Below are 27827 nucleotides of genomic sequence, written 5' to 3'. Positions count from 1 at the left end.
ATGAGATCAGGAGAAGCTTGGATGCACTTTGCTGCTAAGTTAGAATTTGATGGTAGGCAATGAAGATTTGGCAGCAAGCGTGTGATTTAAAGTGTGTGATCTTGAATTCTTCCTTGAATCTTATGATTTCTCTGTTACTCAGCTCTTGATCTAACCTCAGGATTGGTGATCAATCTTCTTGTTCTTAGTTTTCCTGGATTGCAAATGACTTTATTCCAGACAAAGGATGACATCTTGTCGTTCCAGTACATTCCCCACGAGAAAAAGAGAAGAGTACAATGAGTTGAGTGCTTTCGCTAAGAGAGACCAGTCATGGGCACTTGGACTTCTTCTTGTCGTCCTTGGTGACCTTATCCCTGTAGCAAGGGCACTCATCCTTGTTCCCGTAAGTCCCAGAAGGCACACACTTGCACTCCTCGCAGCACATTCCGCAGTAGTACAGGCACCGGTCCATCACTCCGGCCTTGGCGCACCTCACCTTGCACTTGGATTTGCAATAGGCTGACAGAGAAAAACGACATCCAAGAAACAACACACGTCAATGCCATCTTGATGACACATTACGAGGATCTTGCCATGGCGACGGGTACAAGTGTTTACCTGAGTCTGCAGCCATGGAACCACGGAGGTAGGAGGAAGTCAAAACGAGCAGCAGGAGGAGGGTGGCGGCAGAGAAGAGCTTCATCTTCAAGCGAGAAAGTAAGAAAGGTCGGAGGGGAAAACAGAGAGAGAAGCGTGGGTGGGGTGTCAGCGTGGAGAGGCGTAGTGTGCGTTTATAGGGTGACAAAGGAGGGTGGGAGTCGGTGGACGGACTTTATGGGCTGGCAGGCGTCCAAATAACAGGACAAAGCTAAGTGGTGTGAGCATCCCCAGCATGCATGCTTGGGGAATCAAAACGCGCAGGATTGGTGGCAACTGGTGTTCTTTAATCGGAGTGAAGCTACCTGGAATCAGCACCGTGCAAGCTAATGTCATTTGGTACGGACTCGGGATGTATCCCGAGCTTGAGAGAAGGTGCATCACGTGATCGTGCAGAGAGCATGCCGCATGTTATTTCTGTAGGCCAGCAGCGAGTTTTAGGGCAGGAGAACAGACCAGAAGCGATTATTGTAGAGAGGGAAGAAGACAACAGATTAGCTTCAAGCAGCGGAAACGAAGTCGATACTGCCATGAACACAGAGAGATTAGCTTCAAGAAGCAGAGGATCATCGTTCTCTTATTCTCACAACGAGTGACCAAATTTTACTAGGCGGGATGTGGGTTAACTGGGATATCAGCCGTCCGATCAAGAAAGGACAGTCGAGATTGATGAGTTGAGCAACGGACGGTGGATAGGTTGCTCCCGCGTTGGGGCCGGTCGAGATTAAGGTTCTTAGTGGTGCTACAAAAGCTTAGCGCTGCTCCTCGCCGCTGGATTCGTGCGATCGAGCTTGAGAGGGGCGAGCACGGAGAGATGGGGCACTCGAACGTGTGGAACTCGCATCCCAAGAATTACGGCCGTGGGTCTCGGTGTTGGTGAGCGATTTTGCCTATTTCTGCTTTTATTCTTCTCTTCGAGTTTGGTGCTCTTTTCTTGTTAGTTTTGTACTTCTTGTTAAGGGTTCTTGAGATCTTGTTAAAATATTCTGAGCTTTAAGCCCTTGCAACTTGAATTCGTATGATGTAGTTGCTTTAACCGATTTAATCAGAGATGAGAACTTTCGAAGGATATGCACTTCAAATTTGGTCTCCTGGACTTGTTAAGGGTTCTTGAGATTTTGTGGAAACATTTCGAGCTTTAAGCGCTTGCATTTTGAATCCATATATAGTTGCTTTAGCTGGTTTAGTCAAAGATGAGATCTTTGGAACAACCCTACATTGATCTTTTCCGCCATCGATGATGAGGGCAATACAATAGCAGTATTTTCTTTTATTTCGACTCCTAACTGACACATTAACTTTGTTGAACCCAAGTTAAGTAATATATCATCAAGCCCGTATAACCCAATTCCGTTCTTCTTCCGCTTCCAATGTGGAAGTTAACTAGGGGTGTTCCAATAAGCATTCTTATTTCATTTTTTCTTCTATGTACTATGGACTTGCATTTGACTAATTAGGATCCGTTTGACCTTGTAAATGACAGATGATGGTCCATATGCGGGGTTTCAATTTTTAGATGCAAACCCCTTGTGCATCATAGCGTTTACGTTTTTTCATTGTAAACCCCTTATAATTTTAAATTCTGAATAATTTCGAAAATAATTAGGATCAGGGAACATTCCATCCCAACAAATATTTTATCAGTTTTTGATTTGATTTAGATGATTAGATTACCCCAGAGGAGATTTAAACTTAATCCTAATTTTTTAAAATTAGGAAATAAATAAGATTTGATTGATTAAGAATAATTTCAAATTATGGACAAAGGCCTCCCTGTTCATCACCGATCTGAGCATAGAGTTGTGAGGTGATTGTTGGAGAGGTGGGCTCTCCGACTCTCTCCATTTTATTATCATGTAAATTCGTATTTTCATAGTTAAAAACTTACATAATCTGATTTGGAAGTTTAGGGATTTTTTTATAATTTTTAAAATGATTAATTATTGTGTTTAGATTAACTACCTGAAAATCCTGATTAATTGTCGTAAGAATTCTTGATTCTAATGATTATTCTGTCCTCCTTATTTTGTAAATATTTCATAGCTTTAAATTTGAAATTATCATAAATTATAAAAAAATTTACTCGAATTTATTGATTTATTACACTTCTTATAAATTTTTCAAAATTACAGAATTAACATAGTAGAGTTCTAATCATGTAATACAATTTATCTAAAACAAAAACATGATAAAATAGGATTTTGAAGCTATTTTTATGAATTAAAAGTGTAATCAATCAATATATTTACGTAAAAATTCTTACAAAATAGGAAAAAAGCTTTGAAATATTTACAAAATAGGAAAAACAGAATGAAATTAAATAATCTTTAGAATCAAAATTTCTAGTAATAGTTAATCATGATTTTCATGTGGTTAATCTAAATACAATAATTAATATGTAGATTATAGAAAAAATTTAAAATTTTAAATCAAATCTTGTAGGTTTTTAACTATGAAAATACTAATTTATATGATAATAAAATGGGAAGAGTCGGAGAACGTGCCTTTCCGACGATCTTTTCGTGCCTCTTTATATAGATCGGGGCCTCACTCAGTTGTGATGAATAGAGAGGGCACTGCTCATCTTTCTATAGAAGAGGGGGAGGGGTTTCAATAAATTTAAGACTCTAATAATGATAATTTCAAAATTAATCTTAATTAATCAAATTTTATCTATTTCCTAATTTAGAAGATTGAGTTTAGGTTTAAATATCCTTCAAGATAATCTAATCATCCAAATCAAATAAAAAAGGATAAAATATTCTAATTGGGATGACTATTTTTTATCCTAATTGTCTTTGGAATTGTTTCGAATTTAAAATTTTTTGGGGTTTACATTCTTCCCCTTAAGAGAAATTTGGTCCCAAATTTAATCATACCTTAGTGAAACATAGTTGGGTGTTGGTCCTTGATGTCATCTTATCTCTCCTAAGCGGCTTCGTGGTCGAAGTGGTGCTATCATTTGACCTTCACGAGGGGGTATAACCTTATTTCCATAGATGTGCTCTTTCCTTTCTAATATCTGGATTGATTTCTCCGAAGTAACAGCATTTTTCAGACCCAAATGTTGATATGAAATGACATGAGATGGTCCTGACATACCTCTGGAGCATAGAAACATGGAACACATCATGTATATCACTAGATGTAGGCGAAAAAGGGTGGATTCCAATAAGCACTCTTATTTCATTTTTTTGTATGTACTGTGGACTTGCATTAGATTGATTAGTCTCCATTTAACCTTGTAAATGATAGATGGGGTACAATTTTGAGATACAAACCCCTTATGCATGATAGTCGTTACGTTTTTGCACTGTTCTTCATTTGATGCTATCTAGTTGTGGTTTTCCTTCCATCTAGCGGAGTTTGTGGGAATCCTCATGGACCGATTAGGAAGCATGGACTTATGTGTTGCAGACAGTGCTTCTGCAGTAATGCCAAAGAAATTGGATTCATTAAGGTAAATTTATACTATCTCTCCTACATCTAGTGGTATCTCGACCATATAATTAGTTATCGTGCTTCTAAATTGTCTTTTGTCCTTTTTGAATTTTTTTGTTTCCTTGGTGAATAGAAGACCCTTTCCTCAATGTATGGTTTATTAGAGGAAGATATTTTTTTAGTTGGTGGAATTAGGTTTACTTACATTTTATATATATATATATATATATATATATATATATATATATATATATATATATATATATATTCTTTTTTTTTTCTTTTTTTTTTTGGAACAAAATATTGTTTGATCATTTCAAATAAACATGTAATCATAGAGATATCTCAGTTTTGATCTACTTACGCAACCATCAGAAGATACCCTACAAGTTGATTTGAAGTTCATTTCTTTAGGGTATGCTAACTTTAAAGATTTATTAATTGGGTTGTATATGTTGACAATGAAATGAGAGGTCTTTTTTAGATCTTTCATCACATCAAAAAGCTGTAAAATGGAATTAATATGTTTTGATAATACAGCATTATAAGATTATGATCTGTTTATTTGAGGCTGTGCTCCTTTTAGTCATCATGTCTGGTTCTTCATGTTCATGTGTTGCATAGGTTAGTGACAAACATCTTCAGTTTTGTATAAATGGGCCGTATTCCAAAAAAGTGCTCCTTGTGGAGCTCTCGCCAATTGACGTATGCATATACTGATGATTTTTCTACAACATGAGAACCAAATATATCTCACTCATTCCAGGTTTGAGAATTGTGCAGATGACAAGATTAGTGGAAAGAAAGTCATATTCATTGCCAACCATGCTTTTACTTTGGCTTTCATTGTTTACCTGAAATTGAAGTTTGTGATGTCATGTTCAAAGTATTCTAGTCCTACAATTCCAATTTTGAAGTTTCACTAATTAAAGTTTGAATATGCATTTTTGTTCTTTTCAGTGGATCCCGATTTGCTTGTCTTTCATATCTACAATTGCTGATTTTTTTCACTTTCTTTTGGTTAATGGAGGATTTTTTTGGCAAAAACCTTCCTTTTAACTTCTTTTGTTTTTAGATTGTGCAGTACCACTGAAGGTGTTTGTTTTCATTGAGATTGAGCCTCTGGAATGGTGCTCTTCTATGCATCAGAAGTAGCACTTATCTTTACCAAACTCTAGATATGTGATCTGCTGGATTTTGTTCATCTATTGAACTTCAATTTAGTTAAACAATGTACTAAGCCGAATTTCATGCAATTATTTTGGTTGTCAATGTGCTATTTTGCCACTTTTTTTTTTTGTTTCTTGTCATACGTGAAGTGCAGAAATTGGTTCATATGTTTCAATTGTTGTGATTGTAGCATTGACTAGTCCATCGCAGATCGTGCAAATTCATAATTGTGTACAGAAGACCTTGAGCATGCTTATTTTCTATTAAAATTGTTTTTCATCCACATTCATGCCATCAACAGTAGCAGCATGTCTAAGAGCAGGTTCCAAGGTGTACTGTATTTTCGTGTCGGTCACCAGTGGCTGTTCATGTGAACAAAATGTTAGCTACTGGATTTTTTGGATGCAGTCATTTTGGTCTGATAACACATTCATCATTGACTTTGTTGCATGATGGTGATTCAAAATATCATGAAGGTATTTGAACTATGGTTTCATGTGCCATATCTCTTGATTGGAAGAGATCTAGACAATGATCGAGTAAGACTTGAAGGTTTTGAGAATCTTTAATTTGGAAAGATTTAGACTGTTACATGATAATTTTCTGTTCATCAATCCATAGTGTTCAAAACACTAAAATGTATGGCTTGATGTGGTTTAAGATGAATGAAGTCCAGAAAGTATGTTTGCACTCTCAGTCTGATGGTTTTGCCTTGTCCTTGGTCTTTATCTAGAACTGAAAGAAGTAGAACATAATAAATGTAAATTCTCACTATATGTATACACATAATGCTTGTTGGACTCAATGCTCATTTTTTTGCTTTGGATTTGGTTTACAGCTTCATCCACCTGGAACAGTATGTGCATCAGACTCATCAAGTCATTATTGGCATTCTTGTCCAAGCCTCGGATGTGATGGTTTGCGTCACAACTTATTTTTTTACCAATTCAGCTTCATCCATCTGCCCAATTAATGATTGATTAGAGTATTGATTCTTGATAATTTGATATTTGATGATATTCTGTATATGTTTTAAATGAGTTTACAAAGTTGCACTGGACGATATGACATGTTATATAAGATGATACGAGCAGAAGAGGACTATTCTTGACCTTACCAAGGGCACTAAAAGATTAATATATTGATAGGTGATTTCCTTTGCAAATGATTATAAGTTATGGTAATTAGATTTTTTTTTTTGTTCGTTTGTTTGTTGTTGAGAGGAATATGTTTTTTTCATATTAATGAGTAATGTGTGGATATTATATTTCCTTTGTGAATATAGGGATTACAAAATGTGATAATTAAATATTGTCAGAAACATGTTTTCATATTAATAAGAGATATTACACTACTTGAGCGTCTTCATTTGTTGAAAATGTGGAGATATTATATTTCCTTTGCGGATGTAGGGATTGTAAAATATGATAATTAGATGATTTCTTCATAGAAGAACATATTTTTATGTTAACGGTGTGAGGGATGCAACACTATCGAGTGTCCTCATTTGTTAAAAGTGTGATATAGGTTTTTGGCTGAAGAGGGAATATAGAAGAACATAGCGAGATAATAATAATAATAATAATAAAAATAAAGTCTATTATTTCAATCTTGAAATTATTTTTTTTATTGATTAAATCAGCCTTTGATATCATATTTCTTAAATATAAATAATTCAATTGTGAGAGAGGAGAGGGGGAGCCAAAAGAGAGACTCAGAACTGATACTAATCTTGGCAAATTAATCACTGGTTATTGGGAACAAATGCTAATCTAAGCAATATTAAATCAGCACTCACAGATGCTTTCTTCTCATGCAAGTTCTCTCAGCAGGGCACCCAAGCTGCGGCAAACACCACATCGTGCCCCTTCCAAGTGAGCACCAACTCCTCCTCCTCCTTCTTCAACCCCCAGCCGGCTGCGTGCTCGTCGAGCATGCTCTTTACCTCCACGGCCACCTCCTCCGTGAACCCCGCCGACCGGAACCCCGCCGCCCTCATCCTTTGCGCCCACCTCCCCTTCGGCTCCACCCGTTCCACTCTCTGCAGCCCCTCCTGCGCGATCACGTTCCCGATCTTCCAGCGCACCCCGGCCTCGTACCACCGCCGCTGCTCGCTCCCCCTGGGGAGGAACGTGTCCACCGTGTCGTATGGTATCCATAGATAATTGAACGCCGACCGCAGTCTTCCTACCAGGTCACTCTCTGTGAAGTCGGCGTCCTCGTCCACCACCGTCACTAGTGTAGGCTCGAGACCCCGTAGAGCCTCGAGGAACATCTTCCGGACGGATAGTGTTGGTGAGTTGACGCTCATGGTGGTGGCGATTGCTCCGACCGTCTCCTCCGGAATGTAATGCAGCAGCATCTGGCAGTTCACTATCACGGCCTCGTCTTCGGAGACTAATCGTTCGACTCTCAACTGCTCGATCAACGAATCAAACGCATCGCTGGGATCGGAAGGGATCACCCTGAACTCCATAGCTACGTTCCTGGAACGCGCGAAATTGACCAGCCGCGATCCAAGTTCGTCGTACGACATGTCCAGCATCGGCGGTGGTGGCGCAGTTGTCGTCAGGCTCGGCACGGTGAGCCTTATGAGCGGCGGACCTTCGGGACGATTGGCCAGCAGGTCGATCAGGGTTGGCATCTGCATGCAGTGCGTGGTGGTGAGATCAACGATGTGAATCGCAGGTACCCCCTCGACAGCCTCCGCGATGGCAGCGTTCGCCGCGGTGTAGCCGAAGCGGTGCCAGGGAGTGAGATCGATAAAGCTCGCGAGGTCGATGGCAGAGAAACGGTGGACGTGGAGGGCGAGATCGGCGTCAGCACGGGCTGCGACAGCCGTGAGCATCTTGCAGGAGCCGGTCTTGGAGGCCCGGGCGATGAGGGCCCGGAGGAAGGCGGACGTCAGACGCTGGTTGGAGTCGCCGTCGGGGGGTGCGATGTTGTTGAGAACCCACAGGATCTGCTGGGCAAGGGTGGCGTCGTTGCTTTCGACGGCGTTGGCGCAGTTGACGAGCAGCTGCTCCATGCAGTTCACGGAGTTCAAGCTGCCGAGGGACTTGGAGGAGGAGACAGGGAGGCCGGGCCACGGCCGGGAACGGGACAAGGAGGGCTTCGATGCGTCCATGCCCAAGCACAGGCCTACCCCATTGGGGTGCAGAGGAGGAGGCGCCGGTGCACTTCTAGTGAATTGCGTCATATGTCAAGAGACAGAGACAAAGATCTAGAGAGGGTAAGCATGAGAACGAAGAAGCAGAGAGTGCAGAAGGCGCAGCAGAGGAGTTGAATTTGGTGCTTGCACAAGGAATATACAGAAGGTTGTGTACTTTGGGATCTCATGGCAAGAAGATAGCAACTAGATCTGAAGATTCCAAGGAATGACTGACCCAGAAACACGAAACAGTAGGCGAAGAGAGAGAAGAAAGAGTCAGAAACCTGCAAGCTGACTCTTTTTCATGCTCGAGTGCAGCGCCTGAAAGAGATGAAGGTTAGAGACGGTGAGCTCATATAAGGCGGCTTTGGTGGCATGTGAAAAGGCCGGCTATGGATTGGCTGTACATGAGATGTGTAATTTGTCCTCTTGTCGGGGTGACGAACGAGATGAGAGAGAGAGAGAGACAGAGTATTCTGTGCTATGTTATGTTGATGAGAGATGGTGCAAGTAGGGTGAGCTTAGGAACCGATCTCTCCTTGTTGGCGTCGACAAGAACTCTTTGTAGGATCCATGCATCTTGCCAAGTTTGTCCGCCACTTTATCCCCCTCTCCAAATAAAAGAATGACTCGATTCCACACCTTTGTGTTTGTCCAAATGCATCTCCTTGATACCCTCCCTGATGTGCACAAACTTAGATGTGCTCATCAACCACATCATTTTGCCCACATCATTCATGCCAAGATTCAAAAGTGCTCACCGGTAGAAAGAGACCATATTCCTCCACACATGAGGTGATAAATTTGATCTTTCTGTTGCAGCAGCAGAGGACACTCCAGTTCTTGGTGTACTCTTTCATGGTGGTCCATGGAGTCCACCATACTTGTCTTATATAAATGCTGTTCTTGTCCTGTTGTCATCCATGATCCATCATTCTTTTTCTCCGCATTATCTGACCATTTGAAGGCTTTGGTTTTGGCTGTCATTTATGATCATGTTTATTCTGATGAATATGAAAAGTACATAGAGATTTTACGATCTACCATGTGTTGTTTTGATTCCTAGTGGCAGAACTGATCCATTTCTTCTGCAACTTATCATCTTGTTTCATTTGGTGCCATGGAATGGGCCAAAATAGAGAGATTTCTCTATTAGATCTGATCTTGCATGGAAAGCTGACCACTTCATTATTTATATCTCTATGTTGCCTGGAAAGATCTGCAGGATATCCATGGCACAGACAACGAAAACAGAGCAGGAGAACAATGTAGGTTAAACGTGAGAGGTTTGATAATAAATCCCCTTATGACAGTACTGCATGCGTGGATTAATCTTAAATCGAGGGAGAATTCTCTTGCTTTCCTGCATGCTTTGTTGACTTCCAAGAGGACATCAGATAAGCCAAGGGTTCAGACATGAAAGTAAGGAATGCGAACATGTGCTCAAGGTGTCATCGTTAGCTCTCCGTGGGGTGCTTGCAGACGAGACTGGTTTGGCAGCACACAAGCTTAGGGTATACTAATGTGAGGGCAAACATGCCCATGACATGAGGAGGCCAAAGAGATGAAGACAGTCTTCTGGGATGTCGAGCTGTGCAAAAAGGGCAGGTCCTACTCTGAAAGATGCTACTCGAGTTATGCATGTTACTCTAGAATGGCTGCCCAATCATTGCAGAAGAACAGTTCATGCATGTGAGAAGGAGCGGAACAACAGTGAGGGATTCAACAGGAGAAAACAAAACGCATGAATCTTTTATCACCCTTGTGACATGGAAAATCAATGTGAATAGTTGTCAATGTATCCGATCGGTTTCATCTTGGTTTTTCTTGGGAGTTGTGGGAACATTGGCTAATGCTCAGTGGTAGGAGACAGAAGAGGATTCATCCGGTAGTTTGAGTCCTGTAAGAAAGAAGATTGAACTTGGAGAGGGAACTGATGGCACTGAAGCAGTAAAGATATCAGAGGCTCAAGTTTTCTGATGGGGAACAGCTTCACTCCATGTATCAATTGTCATTACCAGGAACAGTTGGTGGATATCTGGCAAATCTTCTTCCAGATGTTAACAAGTTTGAGGATTGAAGCTTCAAATGGTCATCTGCAAGTGTTGGATTAGTCAGCCCAGCTGAGCTTGTACTACTCTCCATTGGGCCATCCAAAAACCTCTGCCTGTATCAAAGAATTTGATGGAGTGATTGAGAAAATAGACTAAAATTCCACTTGGAATTTCTTAATCTGAATAGAACAATCTGGCATGGCCATAGGATTATTTTCAGTTAAGGAGAAATTATCACTGATTAGGATATTGTAACAAATCATCATTGGAATCCATAACTTCCAACCAATAGAGACAGCTTACTAGTAGGAAATCTTTTAGCCTACTCCATTTCATGCCAATGGAAGAGCATCCTTCACTGTTCGTTCTTGTGATTCCTTAAGTAGTTAAGTGCCCATAAAGATACTTTGCGAGAAGGATGCTATCTGCCCCAAAAAGATCATCAATGGCCTTTGACATGATGGGTGGTGAGCCTTCACATCTAGAAACCTGCTTCTTCTTCTTCTTCTTCTTCTTTCTGAGAAGAAAGAAGAAGAACATGCATTGCTCAAGAACTGAAACATGATTATGTTTGATCAAAGATGTTGCTTTTCTAGCCCTCTCACTTCATAAACTTTTGAAAAGCAACTGTTCTTAATAATTTATTGGAGAGATACATATATCTGTGAGAGTTATCTGTCACCTACATATCTGATAAGTAGATTTTGCTGCAATATGTCAGGTATAAGAAGCAATGGAATTTTCTTCTTTTTTCCTGTAGATTTTTTGTACATGGTTCTTGAGTGAAAGTTACAGAAACATATTTACAGGTGAATCTAATGGCAAAAGACAGTTTGACTACTTGTAGTAGTCTTCATTCTCTGGAGTAAAAATGAAGAAACAGCCACAGAGTAGTGCAATGGAAATGCAGGGGACTAGATGACTCTGGTGTTGACAGGGAGCACTCACATGATCCAGCAATGCAAATACTCAGAAACTGGGAGCACTGGGATCATGACAATAAAAGCTCATATAAAGAAATAAGAATCTAAATCTCTATATTTCTTGAAAAAGATAGGACCTCAGTAAAATAGGGTCAGCACACTGCATGTCATCATGGCTTCAGCCAACTGAGCTGCCATACAAAGTACAAAAGCTCCACTTGGTGGGCTTGGTGCCACTGTTTGATGAACTGTGACCAACTGTAAAAAGACAGGTGGTGGGACTCGGAATGCAGCATACAGTAGTGCTGTGAACAAAACCTCACTGAAAGCAAAAGAGGAGAGGGGAGGAAGGAGAAAGATGCTTGACACCAACTCAGAAAGCTTAAGCTGCAAATTACAATGACTTTGGGCTAGAAAGCTAGTTGGTGGTGGTACAGGTTTTATTTCTCCAGCCACACTGTTTGAGGGCTTAGCATCTCTAAGGCCATAGCTGTGATGTATGCATGGTTTGAAGTGGCTTTCTTGGCTTGCATGCTCTTCATCAAAGTAAGCAACTGCACCTGTGGCCTTATATCTTGGTTCTGAATTCATTCTTCTTCTTAGATTTGTCACAATGGGTTCCTTTTTCTTCATGAATTTATGTAATTCTTGATCTTGTCTCTTAAATGCAAATTGATTAATGACATAAAACATGAGGAAAAAGCTAAATTTTCCAATATTAGTGAAGCTGTCACAACAGCTCTCAATTATCAGAGTTTACTCTGCAAAATGTTCAGTAATATAATTCAAGTGCAGGAAAAGTTGCAGATATTTATCCCTTTGAATTAGTGGTTTTTGCATTTATTCTTCTAGATATAAGTTTTACATGTATAATTTCTAGAAACTCAAAATCTGTATGAAAATATCTTTTTGATTAATGCTTGTTACTTTGAACCTTAGAAACTTCAATTAATATCATCATTACTCATTAGTTATGTGAGAAAGAAGAGGGGACTTCCCTTATCGAAGTGAGAACAAGCATGGCTTGAAGGCCATCAGAATTTGATCTCTTTCAAGCTTGTTTTGGCACATCTTGATGTGATCTTTTAACCCTCATCTTCTGCTATAAAAGAAATTTAGGTTTCTGATTTGACTTTCCATGAGTTTTTTTCCAATCATGGCACAGTATTGACACCTACATTTGCAGAATGTCAACAGGATTTGGTTGCTTCTTTTCTAAGTCAAACATCTATAACCTAATACCACTGCACATAGTTTGACCCAAATGCACTGCAATCAGAGTTCCATGGGGTTGCCACCAGTTAGACTCATCAACTGAAACCTTCTCATAAATCATATTCCTTTGTTGGAAGAAATGTAGATGTGTTCTCAGTTCATTACCTTTTTGCATTACCAAATGTTCTTAGCTGTGGAAGATACTGATTCATTGCATCAAATCTTTTGGTTCAGTGAGTCCAAATGTACCCATAAAATAAACTATTAAAATGAGGTGCCCTCTTTGTTCTTCCAACACAAGTATGAAACAAGTCAAAGGGAATTACTAACTACAAACATTTAATGGGGCTCTCTCCTGTCCTCTTTCCCATCACAAATTGTTTAGCTTGCAGATGCAGTCTCCAATCACATGATGATTTTGACTCTCTAGCAAATAAAAATTCCTCTCTCTCTCTCTATACACACACACACACACACATGCATCAATCTGACACTGAAAGACTCCAATCTTAGCAAAACAGCAAAGCCTTGCATTACTTGGCAGCAACACTACACTGACTACAGCCATCAACAACAATACAACAGCAACAGAACCCAAGAAATCAAGAGAAAACAACAAGAGTGATGTAGAGAGGCAGTGCAAGAAAAAATACTAATAATAATAGAAGAAACACAAACAACAGAGCCAAGAAATCAACACAAAAAACAATAAGAGTGATGTAGTGAGGGAGTGGAAGAAAGAAATTGGAAGAGGAAACAAAAACAAATCTAAGAAACTTCTTCTCATGTCTCCCTGTTGTGTGTGTGAGTGATGCAAACTATTCACTCTTTTGCTTTACCTCACTCCTCTCTTCTCTTCTGTTAGGGGAGAGTTAAGTATTGGAGGAGCACGAGTCCGGTGCTCCGCCAGGTAATGTAAACCCCCCAAGTGTTCTGGCGGAATTGGAGGGAGGGAAGACACGAGGCACGAGATCGAGACGGCGCCGACGAGATCCATGGTGGCCACCACCCCGGCCAACACCGCCGCCTCCCGGAACCGCCCTCCAAGCCCCAAGAACCCTCCTCCTCAGTACCGCGACGATGCCGAGAACCCCCACCGCCTGCCGCTGGTCCGCTCCGAGAAGTACAATGCCGCCCCCAGGCGGCCTCCCTCCAAGGAGATCTCATCGCGCTACCTCCCCTCGAACGCCCCCTCTCCCTCTCCCTCCTCGTCCACGGCCACTTCGTACTCCACGCCCACTACCTTCTCTTCTTCCAGCTCTTCCTCGAGTTCGCGGCGCCTCCCTTCCCCTCCCGTGCGGCCGCGGCCCTCGACGCCGCCGGCCTTGCCCCAGTCCGTTGCCCAGAGGCGATCTCATTCCGTCGATCGCGCACGGCCTTTGACGCCGCGACGTGATCCCCGGCCCGCTCCGGTTGAACCCTCCTCTGCCGCTCGAGCCCTAAGCACGACCACCCGAAGCCTCTCGGTCTCATTCCAAGGGGAATCCTTCTTCTACCAGACCAGCCGCGCCAAGACCGCCTCCCCTAGTCCGGCACGCAGGCCCAGCCCGGAACGCCGACGTGCCAGTGGCGTTTCCGCAACACCAGCGAGGACAGGAGATCACTCGGAGAACACTGTGCCCTTGGACAACCACCGCCTGTGGCCTGCCGCAAGTACTCGAGCGCCAAATCCGTTGACGAGGAGCTTCGATTGCTCGTTGGAGCACAAAGACCCAATCTTGCTCACCGTCCGGTTGCTGCAGCAGTCGATGGTGTTCAATGATGCCCCGGGGAAGGTTTCATACGATGGGGGCGATCTCTCTGCTTCCTCTGACACTGATAGCGTGTCATCAGGGGGCAATTCGGGGACGCCGGAGCTCGGCATGCCACCAAGGGCGAAGGTCACTCCTCAGGGAATCAGTGTGCCTGCGAGGTTTTGGCAGGAGACAAATAGCCGCCTTCACCAGCCTCCGGATTCGGGCTCGCTGCAGTCTTCAGGTACGAGGCACATGGTCCATCCGAAGCTTGGTTCGGTGAAGAAATTGTCAGTGGAAAGGTCGTTATCGTCGTCTCCAAGGTCGATTTCTTCGCCACTCCATGGACCCATGAGACCTTCTTCTCCTGGTAAGCTCATGACTTCCCCATCAAGGGGAATGACTAGTCCTTCGAGGGCAAGGATTGGCACAACTGTGACTGTCTCTCCAATCAGTCAGCCAGCTAATGCACCTTCAATCCTAAGCTTTGCTGCTGAAGTGAGGAGAGCAAAGAAAGGAGAGAACAGGATTGAAGAGGCACACATGTTGAGGCTATTTGATAATCGACACATGCAATGGCGATTTGCTAATGCGAGGGCCACTGCAGCATTCCTGTTGCAGAAGGTGACTGCAGAGGTAATGTTGATTTCATAAAATGGTTCCAAGTTTGCTTTTTTTCGCACAATCTTGTAGTAGCTTGTATTGGATTTCCAATTTGTATTTTCTGATTGGATAATTTAGCTTACGGTTGATATATCCAGTAAGTTGTTATCTCCATCAAGTAACAGCTAAAATTTAAACACAAGCTTCGCCAATCATTTTGGTATATTATTTTCCTCAGTTCAATCTAACTTGTTTCCCTAGATCTTAAATTATGTCACCAAAGTTCCGTTTTGTTCACACAGCTGTCACCTTGCAAGATGTTTTAGACTGATTGATATATAATTACAAGCACTTTTTGATAGTTGTACTAATTTATAATTGAAGAATAACTTCTCGAAAGAACTCTGGAACTTGTATAAGTTAAATGTTCTTGAATTTTAGCACCATTCATATTCTAAATGCACATCTTGCTTTAACTATTCTATCCAGATATTGCATTCCTTTTTAAATTTAGATCCTTCACGGTAGTGTGGAAAGATCTTGATAGGATGATGTTGTTTTTTATGCATTTAAGTACTAGATATAGTTTTAAAGGCCAGCAGAATGAACTTGGTGTAGTTTCCATGATGAGCTCTTTTGTCCTTCCCAGCTGACCCTTTAATTTTAAGCCATATGCATATATGAAGGCTCAAAATAGAGAACTCATGTATTCTATTTTTTTCCTTTCAGTGCCTTATAGATTTAGGTCTGTACTAAAAGAAAGATGCCAGCTGCACTGATATCACCTGGACCTCCCTGTACAATTAATTTGATTCACCTCATTAATCAGATAGGATTCTGAACTAGCTACTTAATTCCATGTGGTAGAGTTGTCTGTAATCAGCTATAATGTGAGAAATATTGTTTGGATGATGTGGTTGGTATTCATTGATGCAGTAAGAGTCTCTAGTCAAGAAATCCCCTAAAACAGTGTTCCTTTCGAAATAATAATATTATTTTGAATAATATCATTTGTGAATAGCAATAGTGTTGCAAAGACTTCACAAAATCAAGTGATGATTTTGGCATGCTCAAATGTGTTTTTCAACTAAATTGAATTTAGTAAGAAGCCAAAATTAAATGAGAGTAGATGTGTAGATAGAATCTCTTCTTCATGTAGAGCAAGAAACTAGCCATCCTTATTCTTATTTGTCTCTCTTCTCTTCCTGCTCACTGTTTTGATCTCATTTATAATGGTCAAGCCTCAGGTACTTTTGCTAATGGTTTTCTTTTAATCTGTATCAGAAAACTATGTATGATGCATGGGTTACTACCTCAAAATTGCGTGATTCTGTTGCTTTTAAGAGGATCAAGCTACAACTTCTGACACAAAATTTAAAGCTAAATTCTGTTCTTGAGGGGCAAGTAAGTCGTCTCTCATCATTTCTTCTGTTCTCAATCAAATTTCGTTTAGTTATTTAATCAATTGGATTGATTTGGATCAGAATTATTTTTCATGTCACCGTCAAATATCAAGGACTGGAACCGTAAGGTTATATATTATTTGTTCTCGAATATACTGAAAAGTTTCTCTTAAGTGATGCTGAGAAATAAAGGGACACTGCAAGACGTGAACATAAAATATTGAATATGTCATTTTGTATTCTGCATTTGTTTATAATTGATAAATTTTTAGAAGTTCTTTTTAAGAGAATGAATTCTTTTACTGACATATTTGGACAACTTATGAGATGTATGATGTTGAACAATGTAAAACTTGATTAATGCAGATGACCTATCTGGAAGAATGGTCTCTCATGGATGGGGACCATTCAAATGCATTATCTGGAGCTATTGAAGCACTAAAGGCTACAACACTCCGTCTTCCTGTTGTTGGTGGAGCCAAGGTTCGTGCTTCAAGATTTGCAGTATTACCATATGAGTAATGATCTCTATACAAGTGCTTTTGGAATCACATAGCTGTGTTTTATATAAGTAGGCAGACATCCAGAAAGTGAAACATGCTGTTGGTTCGGCTGTGGAAGTGATGCAAACAATGGGATCCTCCGTATGCTCTCAGTTGTCGAAGGTGACATCCTTAATGACTTCCCATATTCAACCTGTCTCTTCTGTTGTTTTGTTTCTCAATTTAGCTTAGTTGATTTTGATATTCTATGATGTGCTTATACTTGTTTTAAAATCTCTCTTAGTGACATATAACTCACTTTATCTGTCTGTTTCATCATCTACCTTCTTGCAAGTAGCAGCATTCTTGAATAGTATAGGATAGAACATAATTTTTATTGCATTAGTAATTAACACACAAAAGGAACTGTATTTGCTTAGAAGATCCCTTCTTGATTAGCAAATATCTGTTTGCATGAGTTGACATATAAAGAATGACAATTAAAAATCAGTTCTCTTCACATTTCTCATTTTAACAATTCTATCATGAAAGCTTGATTTGTTTAAGAATTTGTTCTCTATATTCTTATTCAAGCTCTAAACCCATCATCATTTACAGGTACAAGAAATGAGTTCCATGATATCTGAAATTGCTAAAGTGGCTGCTGAAGAACGCCTATTACTTGATCAATCCAGAGACCTCTTGTCCACAGTCGCAGCTATGCATGTAAGTGCTGTGATGGACCTTTTTATTTTTTTCTCGTTTCCAGTTTCTTGAATTGTTTGTTGACACAAAAGTTCATGACAGGTCAAACAATGTAGCCTACAAAGTCATACGATACAAGTAAAACGAAAAGTCAGCCAAATGCAACTGTAGAGCAGATTTTCTTACAATCTTCTTTGATCACTAACATCAAAGTAACCTCCTCAGTTTCTAACTGGAGATTATGCGAAGGTAACAATAATGACATTTGGGTTTTCTTGGGTGCAAAGCAAATGCAGGCATTCATCTTTCTAGGGCAGTTGATTCATGTAGTCTTTTGTATGCATATCACCACAGTGTTGCTATTTTTCCTTGCAGGAATTACCTTGCTGTGTATACAGATTATGTCTTCATATGTTAATCAAAGTGAAGCTTATGTATATATGTGTTTTGGCACCTTCTTTTTTCTTTTTCTTTTCACAAAGTAAAAGAATCACTTGTTTCTTCATTTAAGACATTAGAAGGATGTTTACGTGTCAGAGCTGTTTACTAACTGTGAAAAGGAGCAATAATTTTTTGGTATTAGAAGTTTACCTATGAAAACTGTTTTCAGCTTAAGCAAAATGATGCTGGAATTCTAGGCCCTCTGTAGTCAAGAATATTTCTTGATGCAATGACCTTGGCTAATTTGTTCGCACATTTCATCAAAGCAAAATTTCCTTTGCTCATTCTTCAGTTTATTTCTTATTTATGTACAATCATTGGCAACAAATGTCATATATATGTTCTCGAGGATGAAGTTGGCGAACAACATCACTACTTCACGATCACGATCTGGCCACCGAGGTTAACAGGTGCAGCTTGTATGTCCTGATATTTGTTCTGATGTTGAATGTAACATGGAATTCTTTTGAGGCCATATGTCTCTACCAGGCCTATCTTTAGGAATCTATGCACTTTCAACATCTTGCTGCTTTCCCAAGACTGAGATTCTTGGACAGATTGTGATTCAGTTGTTCCATTTCTCCTTTTTTCTGTTGACATGTTAGAATACTTTGGGAGGGTTCTTGCACATACTAATTCAGTTGCCTATGTGTTCTTTTTTTGTATAATCAACTAACAGTGCAGGAATATTTTGTGCATCATCATAGATGATGAAATAGTTGTTAGTCTTTAAACAATCTGATCTCTATGTTACCTACTACCTGATGCTTCTTTGGTGGCAAAATGTACCAAGATTTCAAGTGTTATGATTGAGTTACAATAAGCAGCTGTGGGTACATTGCATCAGCAGATATCTAAGACCATCTCTCTTGTTATTGTTGTCCATAGAACTTTTACTTTGTTGCAGAAATCACATGCGACCAAATCTGAGCAATTCTTCATGACATGTTATATTGTGTGTCTCTTAATTAATGATGTGGCATGCATGACTTTCTAATGCTGGTAGTGAGTGCAATAGCATACATAATGTCATAAAACGTGTCTGGTCATTAACAACAAGGTATATTCAACAGGATAAACCATAGTCATCAGTGGTGCAGTCAAAATCATGTATGCTTTCAGGTACAGATCTTGTAACTGTGATATGATTTCGGATTTGCATTACAATTTGAGGTCTCTGAACAGGTAATCAACTTGTTAGTCCAACATCTTCATAGAACATTCAGCTGATATTTTTTAATGTGAATGTTTAATGGTTGTGTTTGTGTTGTTCTGAAAAAGACTGGAATGAATTATTGATATTTTTGAAGACCAAAGAAAAATAGCTAATAAAAGTGTAATTATTAGGTTTGGTATGCATTTCATAGACCGTTAGATTTCGAGGTTTTGGACTGAAATCTTTCTATTGTTTTCTTAGTTTTATTTGAAGTGGTAACTAAAACGACCTTTTTTTATTATCATTAATTTGGTAGCCGCCAAAAGAATCCCACAATATATTTATTTACTTACTTTATTAGACGAAAGTGGATTACACTGTACGAGATGCGGTCACCGCCGGTGGTCCCACCTCCCTCCCCATACGGAGGGATCGAGTCCATCCATTTGTACAACAGAATATATATATATATATATAGTATGGCGGGCGTGCGCGCGTGCGAGCGCACTCGTGAAGCTGAAGTCCTTCCACTCAACCGAAGAGGTTGAGCAGCGTCGGTGCGCCGCTGGCCGTCGCCACCGACCCCTCCGAGTTCATATATGGCGTCTCTTCGCTGGCGCCAGCGGCCGGCCTCGGAAACAACCACAGGTCCATGTCTCGGGGGAAGAAAGCGGAGGAGGAAGACGGGGACGCCGCGCTGCGCCGCTTGGCGTCGGACACTGGGGTCGGCGGGAAGCTGCCGGTGGTGGGATGGCTGGGAAGGGGGGCGAGGGCGTCGCCGTTGAGGACGGCGTTGACGGCGGCCTGGCAGAGATGCCAGTTGCCGGTACAGAGCAGCCCGACGGCGCCGCCCACGGGGTTGATGGTCCGGCCACACGCCTCGAAGAGCAGCGACTGGAACAGGGCTGCGACCGATCAACCGGAAGGGGTTTTGAGCCAAGAAGAGGTGGGGGAGGAGGAAGGAGGAGAGGGTGCGGGAGCAGAGGACGTACGAACCGGGGCGTTGGGAGTCGGGGACAGCGGAGAGGAGGGACATGAAGGCGGCGCGGCCGAAGAACCTGGCGACGAAGGCGGTGGCGTGGCCCTGCGCCTCCGCCGTGTCGATCCATCGGAGGCACGGCCGCAGCACGCACGCGCGGCTGCACCCCTTGCGCAGCACCCTGCACCCGTTGCAGCTCATCTCCTCCTCCTCCTCCTCCTCACGACCCGTCGCTCAACTCCGTGAGGGAGAATACGGCCGGCCATTTGTATCTAAGGCTGACATGCTCTGCTTTCCTCTGTCGGTATCATTGCATGGCTCCTTTGGAAGGGACAGCGATTTCCCATGAAAGTTGATCGCCACAGGGAACAAAGAACATTCACCTGTGAAAGAAGCCTCAGAGTTGACTTCAGCAAAGTTGATGATGACACTGTCAACCGTGCACCTCATTTTTGATCCTCTGTGTTACTTTATTCTCTTGAATCGGGAATTTTGTTGCTAAAAGTCTATGTTAGTATCCTTCCAGCTTCATCAGACTAATGAAAATAATGTGCAGTTTATTGCTTTCATGGAAGTTTAGCTCCTCTCAAAGAAATAATCTTTGTAATCATTGAATTCATTTACTTGGATTATGAACTTGCGATGAGATCACTATGCACACTCGAGATTGAAGGAGTGCACGAACATAAGGATTTATAGGAGTAAGAAATCAAACCAGGCACTGAGATCCCGGACACAACTATCTTCGTGACCTCCAGAGCCCATGATGACTCCATTCTTTTATTTCTTCTTCTTCCTCCTCCTCCTCCACCTCTCTCTCTCTCTCTCTAACAACGTAGAAATTAATTTGTCTTCTTCTTCTCCTTTCTTTACTCTGTGGAACCACATGTTAATTACTGCTGCAATGCCTGATTCACTGAACGATGGAAGAAGGCTTTCATGGCGTGCAGCCTCTCTGCAGGACAAGGATCGGAATCTTTGATGCTTTGTCTCTCCCCCACAGCCTCGGTGTGTGGTGTTCTTGGGAATGTCGGGTGTCCCTCTCCACGACATGCCGACCTCTATCCGTATCTTCCTCTCCTCTTTCTTTTTATTCTCTTCATCTCATCCTCTGGTCTACAATACTTCCCACACGTCCCCTCCATTTCCAGATGATGGACTTCTTAATGACTTTCCTTAAACCTCATCTAAACTAAGCATCAGCTGATGACCCTTCGATCAATCATTCTCATCTTAAATCACCTCTCCTGTTTTCTATTGCATCATTGCATCTACCTTAGCTGTATCGCCCGATCCCCGTGCTCTCGAGACTGTTAAATGCCTTGAATTATATATACCATGGAACCTTGCTAATGTGTCAGCAACCTGTTCCAGCACTCCTCGTCTCCTCCGGATATGTTCATGGCGATGGAGGCCGAAGGAATGGCTTCGGAGCTGAACTGGAGCTCCTTCGATCCATCATTCTCCGTCGAGGAGACCGAGGAAGCCATGGCGCAACTCTTCGGTTCTCAGCACATGTTTTGGTCTGACTCCGATTACGATGGCTGCTACTCGAGCAACCCCGACATGGCTGTTACCTCGACACCGATGAATTCTAGCGTCGGGGGAGAGGGAAACGCCGGCCCATGGTTTCCTCTTGGTGCTTATGATCAACACGATCGAGCGATCTCCGTGAACGAGGAAACCAGCAGAGATGAACTCGTCGATGCTGTCGTGAAACCTCTTCCTCCTCCTCCTCCTCCTCCTCCTCCTCCTGCTGATGCCTCACAAGGCACCAAGAGAAGGTTGCGTGGTGGTGATATCCAAATAGAAGTTTCTCGAAAGAAGTGGAAGAAGGCACAGAATAGTGCCGGCACTGCCGATGAGGAAGACAGCAGTGCTGACATTAATCCTCGGAGCTCCTATTGCTACGGCTCTGAGGATGACTCGAATGGTTCCCGGGAGCTGAAGGGAGCAGTCTCCATGAGCTCAAGCTCCAAAGGATCTGCAGCTCTGAATCCAAATCCTCAGAGCCTCTATGCAAAGGTAAACATCTGACTCGCATTTAATGTAAAGACTAAATTAATGTTCCTTTTTTTCCCTTCACTTAATGCCGATCAATATGTTTCACAGAAGAGGAGAGAAAGGATCAATGAGAGGCTGAGAATTCTGCAAAACCTGGTGCCAAATGGAACAAAGGTAAGAAGAAACTGATCCTTTTTTGGCTTCGTTTCAATCAGTTTAATGCAGCTGACTAGAATCTCGTTACTCCCACAGGTAGACATCAGCACAATGCTTGAAGAGGCAGTTCAATACGTGAAGTTCTTGCAGCTCCAAATCAAGGTCAGCACTGATCTTCTACTCTTCTTTGGCTGTTTCATGAGATCTGAAACATTGATTCGTGCAGCTTTTGAGCTCTGATGAGATGTGGATGTATGCTCCCATTGCTTACAATGGCGTGAGTCTCGGGTTCGACCTAAAAGATCCCTCCATCGTCTCAGCAGAGGAGAATGACTCTGGGATATGATGGTGTTCCTACTCTTCGTTCTTGTCACAATTGTTTGATCTTTTCTTTCTTTGGCTCAGTTCTACATTGCAATGGCAATGTCTCGAGAGAAGGATTAATGGTTCGAATGACAAATCTCATTCCAGTGATGAGCAAAAAACAGTGCTGATGGACTGCACTAATAAATCTCAGCAGGAAATAATCTCATTAAAAGCTGCGTGTTTGCAAAGCCAGCAGCTTCAGAATTGTACTATGTGAGAAGCAATTCACAAATGAACAAAACAAGGAGGACAATTACAAAATCACAAAAGGATTGTATCATCTTTTGGTCTCGTTTGATTTGAACATTCCACATAGTCCAACACTACAAAAAAAGCAATAAGATTCATCCCAATGGAGATGAGTTTGTGGTGTGAGAGTAGAGTGTTGTTGCAGCAGGCAGCTTCATCTTACAGAGATGGAGATCCTCTAATTTTGTTATGGTCAAACTATGCCCAATGGCAAAGGAACTAAATCAAGATATTATAATCTCGTTAAAAGTATTTAGGTAGACTAAGTCGGGATATTATAATCTCGCTCTAACTATTTTATGATAGTAGATCCATCTTAATTGTCATAAGCTCATTCAAATAATCTCTTAGAGACTAAATCAGGATATTAATTGTCATTATTTGACTTGCTCTAATACACTTTCTGCTGTTAAAAAGAAAAAAGTCAACTGAGCTTCACATCAAGTGTTTCACCAAGATTAGTGGATCTACCATCAATCATTGAGAGGGATGAAGACACAAGAAAAATTAGTTATCAGATTTCCGACAAGAATGTCATTTACATGTCAACTTTTACAAGATCATAATGACCAAAATAAAGATGGGAGGCCAGAGGGAGAATAATTCTTCGAAGTGCTTTGCTCTTTATTCTTCTTGAAGGATGAAGTGGTCTCGTTTCCATTGCTGCAGACGTCACATGATTAACAAATGATCGGCATCGAAATGCATGAACGAAACATGACTTCTCATGTAATTCAATGACAAGTAAATTTATTAACAAATGATCGACATCAAAATGCATGAATGAAGCATGACTTCTCATGTAATTCAATGGCAAGGATGAAGTGGTCTTAGTTTCTATAAATATAAGGTAAATTTATTACTGGTCCCCCACATTGATAGTGAGCAAGATTAAAATTAACTTATAAGGGTATGAGAGGGTTATTGCTATCAACTTTAGCTTAAGTATTTTAGTCAATGATTTAGGCCAAACAAAATTGATAAGCTAATTATCCTACCAAGTCGGATCGTGATATTTGGTATCAGAATAGACTTAGCATTGAGCATGGTGAGAGGGCTCGAGTAGAAAAAGGTTACTCATGAATGGAGTCAAATGACTCATTACAACGTGGAGCCATCAGTGTGTTATGTCTTACATGCACCATACTAGGATTTAATCTAAGTTATGCAGAGCCTTAACAAGGACATCAAGCTCTTAAGTGGAGGAGATCGTAACACCACAATTAATCCTATATCGAAAGTGAGAAAGACTATGATTGAATTATAAGGATCTAATGGATGTATTACCATTAACTTTATCTTAAGCATTTTGACAAGTGGTTTGGCCAAACAAATTGATAGGCTAGTTATCCCATTTAGTCGACTTCTGCACCATGCTAGGGTTTGATCTGGACTGTACTGGACCTTGACGAGGACAACAACCCCTTAAGCGGAAGAGATTGTAACACCCTAATTGGTCCTGTATCGAGAGTGGGAAAAACTAAAATTGACTTATAGGACTTGAAATTTAGAAAATCTTCATAAACTCAAGAATGTATCTTGAAATAAAAATAGAGGTGGACATTTAATGGAAATCCTAATTTCTTAATTAGATTAGAAGTAAGAATCAAATAAAGTTAATTAAATTAGGACTCTCAAACAATCCTCCTTTGTAGAACCTCTCTTGATTGAGTTACTGTACTGCCGTAATAACATAATAGATCTGCAGCAAACCATAAGCAAGCCAGAAATGAACATTTTTGAATAACCATAAGCAAGCCATAAGCAAGCCTTAGCCAACTCGGAGATAACAACATTTTTATTACTTCATATAACCAGGCTAAACTACATGCAGATAAGGTTAGCTTTATTATAATTATGGAAGAATAAACATTGCTTGAATGTCAAGCACCAGAATTCCATTTATAAGCTTGGTTTCAGAAGTTTATATAGCTGAAGAATTTGCTTTGCCAAATCAGTTGGATATGGGCTTAAAGAGGACAGCTGAATCTCAAAACCATTGGAAAATCCTATGATGTTACAACTAAGGTAAACTAAAGAATCTATAAAATATCAGAAAATAAAGCATATTTTGGTGCTATCATACTAGCAATCCTGCTAAATTAAACTCACTTGTTTTCAACAAATTTTAGGAGATCAAGCCCTTCAAATGCATCGATGGCCCCGGACAAAGCTTTCTCTCTCGTAGATCCCCTGCATCATGACATCAACAAGTTTAATTCAGCTGAACTCAGACTTTGAAAATCACAACAATACCAACTATAATCATAAAATGAAATGCTAGTACAAATAAACAGAAACATGGTAGCAAATGTCATGAGATTTTTGTCTAGTTTTGACAATCATTCTTGCAGCCACTTCCGTTGAAAAGAATATATATATATATATATATATATATATATATATATTAGACGCTAAATTTTGGACGCAGTGGGAATAGAAAAACCGTATTGTATAGAAGAAATTTATTTGAGCGCATTGACAGAGAAATTAAATTTGCGTCACAAGAGAACAAACAAAGGAAGCATAAAGAAGAGGAAAAGGATTCATTTCGTAGAGAAATCCAATATACTTCTCTAGATCGAAGTCTTGCAAGTCCACGCATTCTGTCTCGTCATCATCCAGCGTTAGCTCCGAAAATCTCGTCGAGATGGAGCTCACGCTGCCAGTACAGCTGCTGTCAAACTGATGACTACCAGCCGTTCGCCGGTGACGTGCACGATCAATATCCCTATGAAACCCTTACTTTGTTCCGAGTATAACCTAATCCAAATTTAAGCAAATCATCATCCCAATTCGAATAAAAACCGCATCTTTCACAAGCCCCCAGCACAAGAGAATTCGATCCTTTAACAAAGCGACATTCAACGAGGTGAAAACTGAGCATCTAACACGGAATTTGCCAGATTCGCTTACCGTTTGCCATGGCGAAAGCCCTGAAACGTCAAAACCAAGCTTTCCAATCGGAACAGAAGCCGGGACAAGGCCAACAAGACAGCGGGAATCGAATGCCGAAGATAGCCGGTAGGAGAGATTCGCAAGAAGCACCCAAAGACGGAGGGGTCAGCTATATCGTAAAAGCGCAGAGCCATGTAAGGATCGAAGTAGCCCTATAGAGCGCAGAGCCCTCTTAATTCCTCCTCCCGTTCGACTTCAGTTTGGAGCGGGCGGAAGAACCAAAGAAGCCCTAATTCTACTAATAGAAGTCCAATTGAAGTCAGCGACAACTTTCCGAGTCAACCCACCGCAAGTCGTCGCCCAGTGATTTGGACTCGAAAACAAATAAAAGCGATAACACGGAGCTAAATGCATATTTACATCCAACACTACAATAACCGCTTCAGATTTGTTGGATTTATATCTAATTAAGTATATTCCGAGGACTTATATAAAAATTTACATTTGTACTGGGGCCCGAACCCAACACGGCCTAATATGAGCCCATACATGAGCGCGGACTAATTGAATAGAATGGACTAAGTTGGGCTCTACAAATGGGCCCATATTTAGTGGAACATTATATGATATTTCTTGAAGAACCAAAGCTTTTTTTTTTTTTTGGGATAAATCACTCTTCATTGTTCGAAAGATAAAACATAACTTTAGTTTTTGATCATTCTATATTCTTGAAGAACTACTTAATTCAAGAAATGAAGGTCATTTCTAAAATGCTTCAGGACATAGATAGGTGGCCTCTTGGAACCCTAACAAGCTTTAGCTGGCAAACAATGGTGTGGGTAGAATAGATCCACCTAACAATGGCCTTCTTAAAGCCAGAAGATATGGAGTAGTCCTCCATTTCAATCTTTAGAGAGGCACGCAACAGCTCTTTTCCATGGCTTTATTGAGAGCTAAAGGAAACGATGCTACGTGCTACCTTTCTGTTTCACAGAGACATGCACACCTTGCTCTTTTCCAAGGAGCAGAAAGGACCCATGACATGACACCCTTTGAAATGTAAGCACTTGCACCTCCTTTGTGGAATGGGAGTAGGAACCAGGAAGGTGAAGAAGAGGTAGGGTCTTCAAATCATCCATCTGTTCTTTCTTTACTAGCAGCATTCAAGAGGGTGAAAGGTTCTTTTGGTAACCATGAAGAAAAGGAGAGTGGCATTAGATCTGACATCCTCCACATGCTTGTGCAAATGGTGCTCTCTCTCTCTCCTTGTGGAGGAACTGATTCCAAAGCAGACAATGACTGAAGGTCATTAATGCCAGCCTCATCATTAACGCACATACACATACACAGATGGTTTGATGGTGTCATGGCACTCTGCCGCTGCTAGATGGAGAGGCTACAACTGTAAACATCTTTTTCAGATAAGCCCTGGCACAGCTTCATGACAATGGATTAGTTGGCCTCAGAAAGACTGTCCTGCTCAATGTGTGCTTCCTGAATCATGCTACTGTTAGAAAGCAAAAAAATCCAACTTTGTTATCTTAAAAAGTTCCCTGGTGGCCATTTTGACTCCTTTCTGGGATTTTAGGTCAGATGGAGAAGGCCAAGTACATTTGTGGTGTTCTCATCATGAACCTTTTTCAGAAGAACCTGTCTTTACTGTGCTTTTGTACCTCAGATTTTTCTTTATACAACACATCATGTGTGCCTACCAAAATGTCCTCCATGGAAACTCTCTGCTGCTACCTTGGCATACACATGCTTTACAGGTGCAATGGAGTGACGAAATGAGGTATGTCCCTTGGGATTTCTTCGTAGAGTAAGAAACATGAGAGATGAACAGTTCCACTTCACTTCTCTGCTCAGGTCACTTGCAGCTTGCAACAGAAGCAGATGACAAAACAATGCTTCAACCAGGAGTTAACAAAGAACAAAGCAGTCAGGGCAAACCCCCTCAGGGCTCAGGCCATGAGACAAAAACTTGGATGGATGGTTGGCAACTTGGTCAGGCTTTGGATCTTGTGTAGCTTTCTGTCAATTTTCAGATTACCAGTTTGAC

The 27827-nt window shown here is 41.1% G+C and overlaps 6 protein-coding genes and 1 long non-coding RNA gene across 11 annotated transcripts; 3 read left to right on the top strand and 4 right to left on the bottom strand.

Moving 5' to 3' along the window:
- Nucleotides 1-175: 175 nt before the first annotated feature.
- LOC135675962 (peamaclein-like) lies at nt 176-758 on the bottom strand. Its single transcript, XM_065186641.1, has 2 exons — nt 601-758; nt 176-501 (listed from the first exon to the last, which is right to left on the bottom strand). The coding sequence occupies exons 1-2, from the start codon at nt 683-685 to the stop codon at nt 311-313; spliced, it is 276 nt and encodes a 91-aa protein (XP_065042713.1). The 5' UTR covers nt 686-758; the 3' UTR covers nt 176-310.
- A 21-nt stretch (nt 759-779) lies between these two features.
- On the top strand, nt 780-6415 carry LOC135585596 (small ribosomal subunit protein uS14-like). Of its 2 annotated transcripts, none has more exons than XM_065186639.1 (3): nt 780-1515; nt 4000-4099; nt 6089-6415. In XM_065186639.1, exons 1-3 carry the CDS (start codon nt 1454-1456, stop codon nt 6221-6223), a joined length of 297 nt encoding a protein of 98 aa, XP_065042711.1. In that variant the 5' UTR covers nt 780-1453; the 3' UTR covers nt 6224-6415. The 2 variants fall into 2 exon arrangements, with proteins under 2 accessions (XP_065042711.1, XP_065042712.1); XM_065186640.1 differs by lacking the exon at nt 6089-6415 and adding an exon at nt 5156-6082.
- Nucleotides 6416-6936: 521 nt separating this feature from the next.
- On the bottom strand, nt 6937-8709 carry LOC135675961 (scarecrow-like protein 32). The gene has a single exon (XM_065186637.1). The coding sequence runs from the start codon at nt 8447-8449 to the stop codon at nt 7076-7078; it is 1374 nt and encodes a 457-aa protein (XP_065042709.1). The 5' UTR covers nt 8450-8709; the 3' UTR covers nt 6937-7075.
- Nucleotides 8710-11731: 3022 nt separating this feature from the next.
- Nucleotides 11732-18205, top strand: LOC135675959 (QWRF motif-containing protein 2-like). Of its 3 annotated transcripts, none has more exons than XM_065186635.1 (7): nt 11732-11924; nt 13459-14962; nt 16214-16333; nt 16699-16815; nt 16908-16997; nt 17433-17540; nt 17622-17888. In XM_065186635.1, exons 2-7 carry the CDS (start codon nt 13589-13591, stop codon nt 17688-17690), a joined length of 1878 nt encoding a protein of 625 aa, XP_065042707.1. In that variant the 5' UTR covers nt 11732-11924; nt 13459-13588; the 3' UTR covers nt 17691-17888. The 3 variants fall into 3 exon arrangements, 2 of the variants coding, with proteins under 2 accessions (XP_065042707.1, XP_065042706.1); XR_010514091.1 differs by lacking the exon at nt 11732-11924 and adding an exon at nt 17895-18205 and having other exon boundaries at nt 13300-14962; nt 17622-17768; XM_065186634.1 differs by lacking the exon at nt 11732-11924 and having other exon boundaries at nt 13300-14962.
- Nucleotides 18206-19647: 1442 nt separating this feature from the next.
- Nucleotides 19648-20388, bottom strand: LOC135675405 (LOB domain-containing protein 38-like). The gene is made up of 2 exons (XM_065185558.1): nt 20113-20388; nt 19648-20021 (listed from the first exon to the last, which is right to left on the bottom strand). The coding sequence occupies exons 1-2, from the start codon at nt 20294-20296 to the stop codon at nt 19648-19650; spliced, it is 558 nt and encodes a 185-aa protein (XP_065041630.1). The 5' UTR covers nt 20297-20388.
- Nucleotides 20389-21491: 1103 nt separating this feature from the next.
- On the top strand, nt 21492-22942 carry LOC135677675 (transcription factor bHLH84-like). Its single transcript, XM_065190045.1, has 4 exons — nt 21492-22120; nt 22208-22273; nt 22352-22417; nt 22482-22942. The coding sequence occupies exons 1-4, from the start codon at nt 21497-21499 to the stop codon at nt 22599-22601; spliced, it is 876 nt and encodes a 291-aa protein (XP_065046117.1). The 5' UTR covers nt 21492-21496; the 3' UTR covers nt 22602-22942.
- A 418-nt stretch (nt 22943-23360) lies between these two features.
- LOC135675958 (uncharacterized) lies at nt 23361-26082 on the bottom strand. 2 transcript variants are annotated; one of them, XR_010514090.1, is made up of 4 exons: nt 25787-26082; nt 25443-25633; nt 24983-25063; nt 23361-23533 (listed from the first exon to the last, which is right to left on the bottom strand). It is a non-coding gene; the product is annotated as an uncharacterized LOC135675958 (long non-coding RNA). The 2 variants fall into 2 exon arrangements; XR_010514089.1 differs by lacking the exon at nt 25443-25633 and having other exon boundaries at nt 25787-26075.
- Between the last annotated feature and the right edge of the window lie 1745 nt (nt 26083-27827).

Source organism: Musa acuminata, chromosome BXJ1-6, assembly GCF_036884655.1.
Source record: "Musa acuminata AAA Group cultivar baxijiao chromosome BXJ1-6, Cavendish_Baxijiao_AAA, whole genome shotgun sequence".
NCBI lineage: Eukaryota > Viridiplantae > Streptophyta > Magnoliopsida > Zingiberales > Musaceae > Musa > Musa acuminata.
Note: the sequence above shows the minus strand (reverse complement) of the source record. Positions and strands in the feature narration are given on the sequence as shown.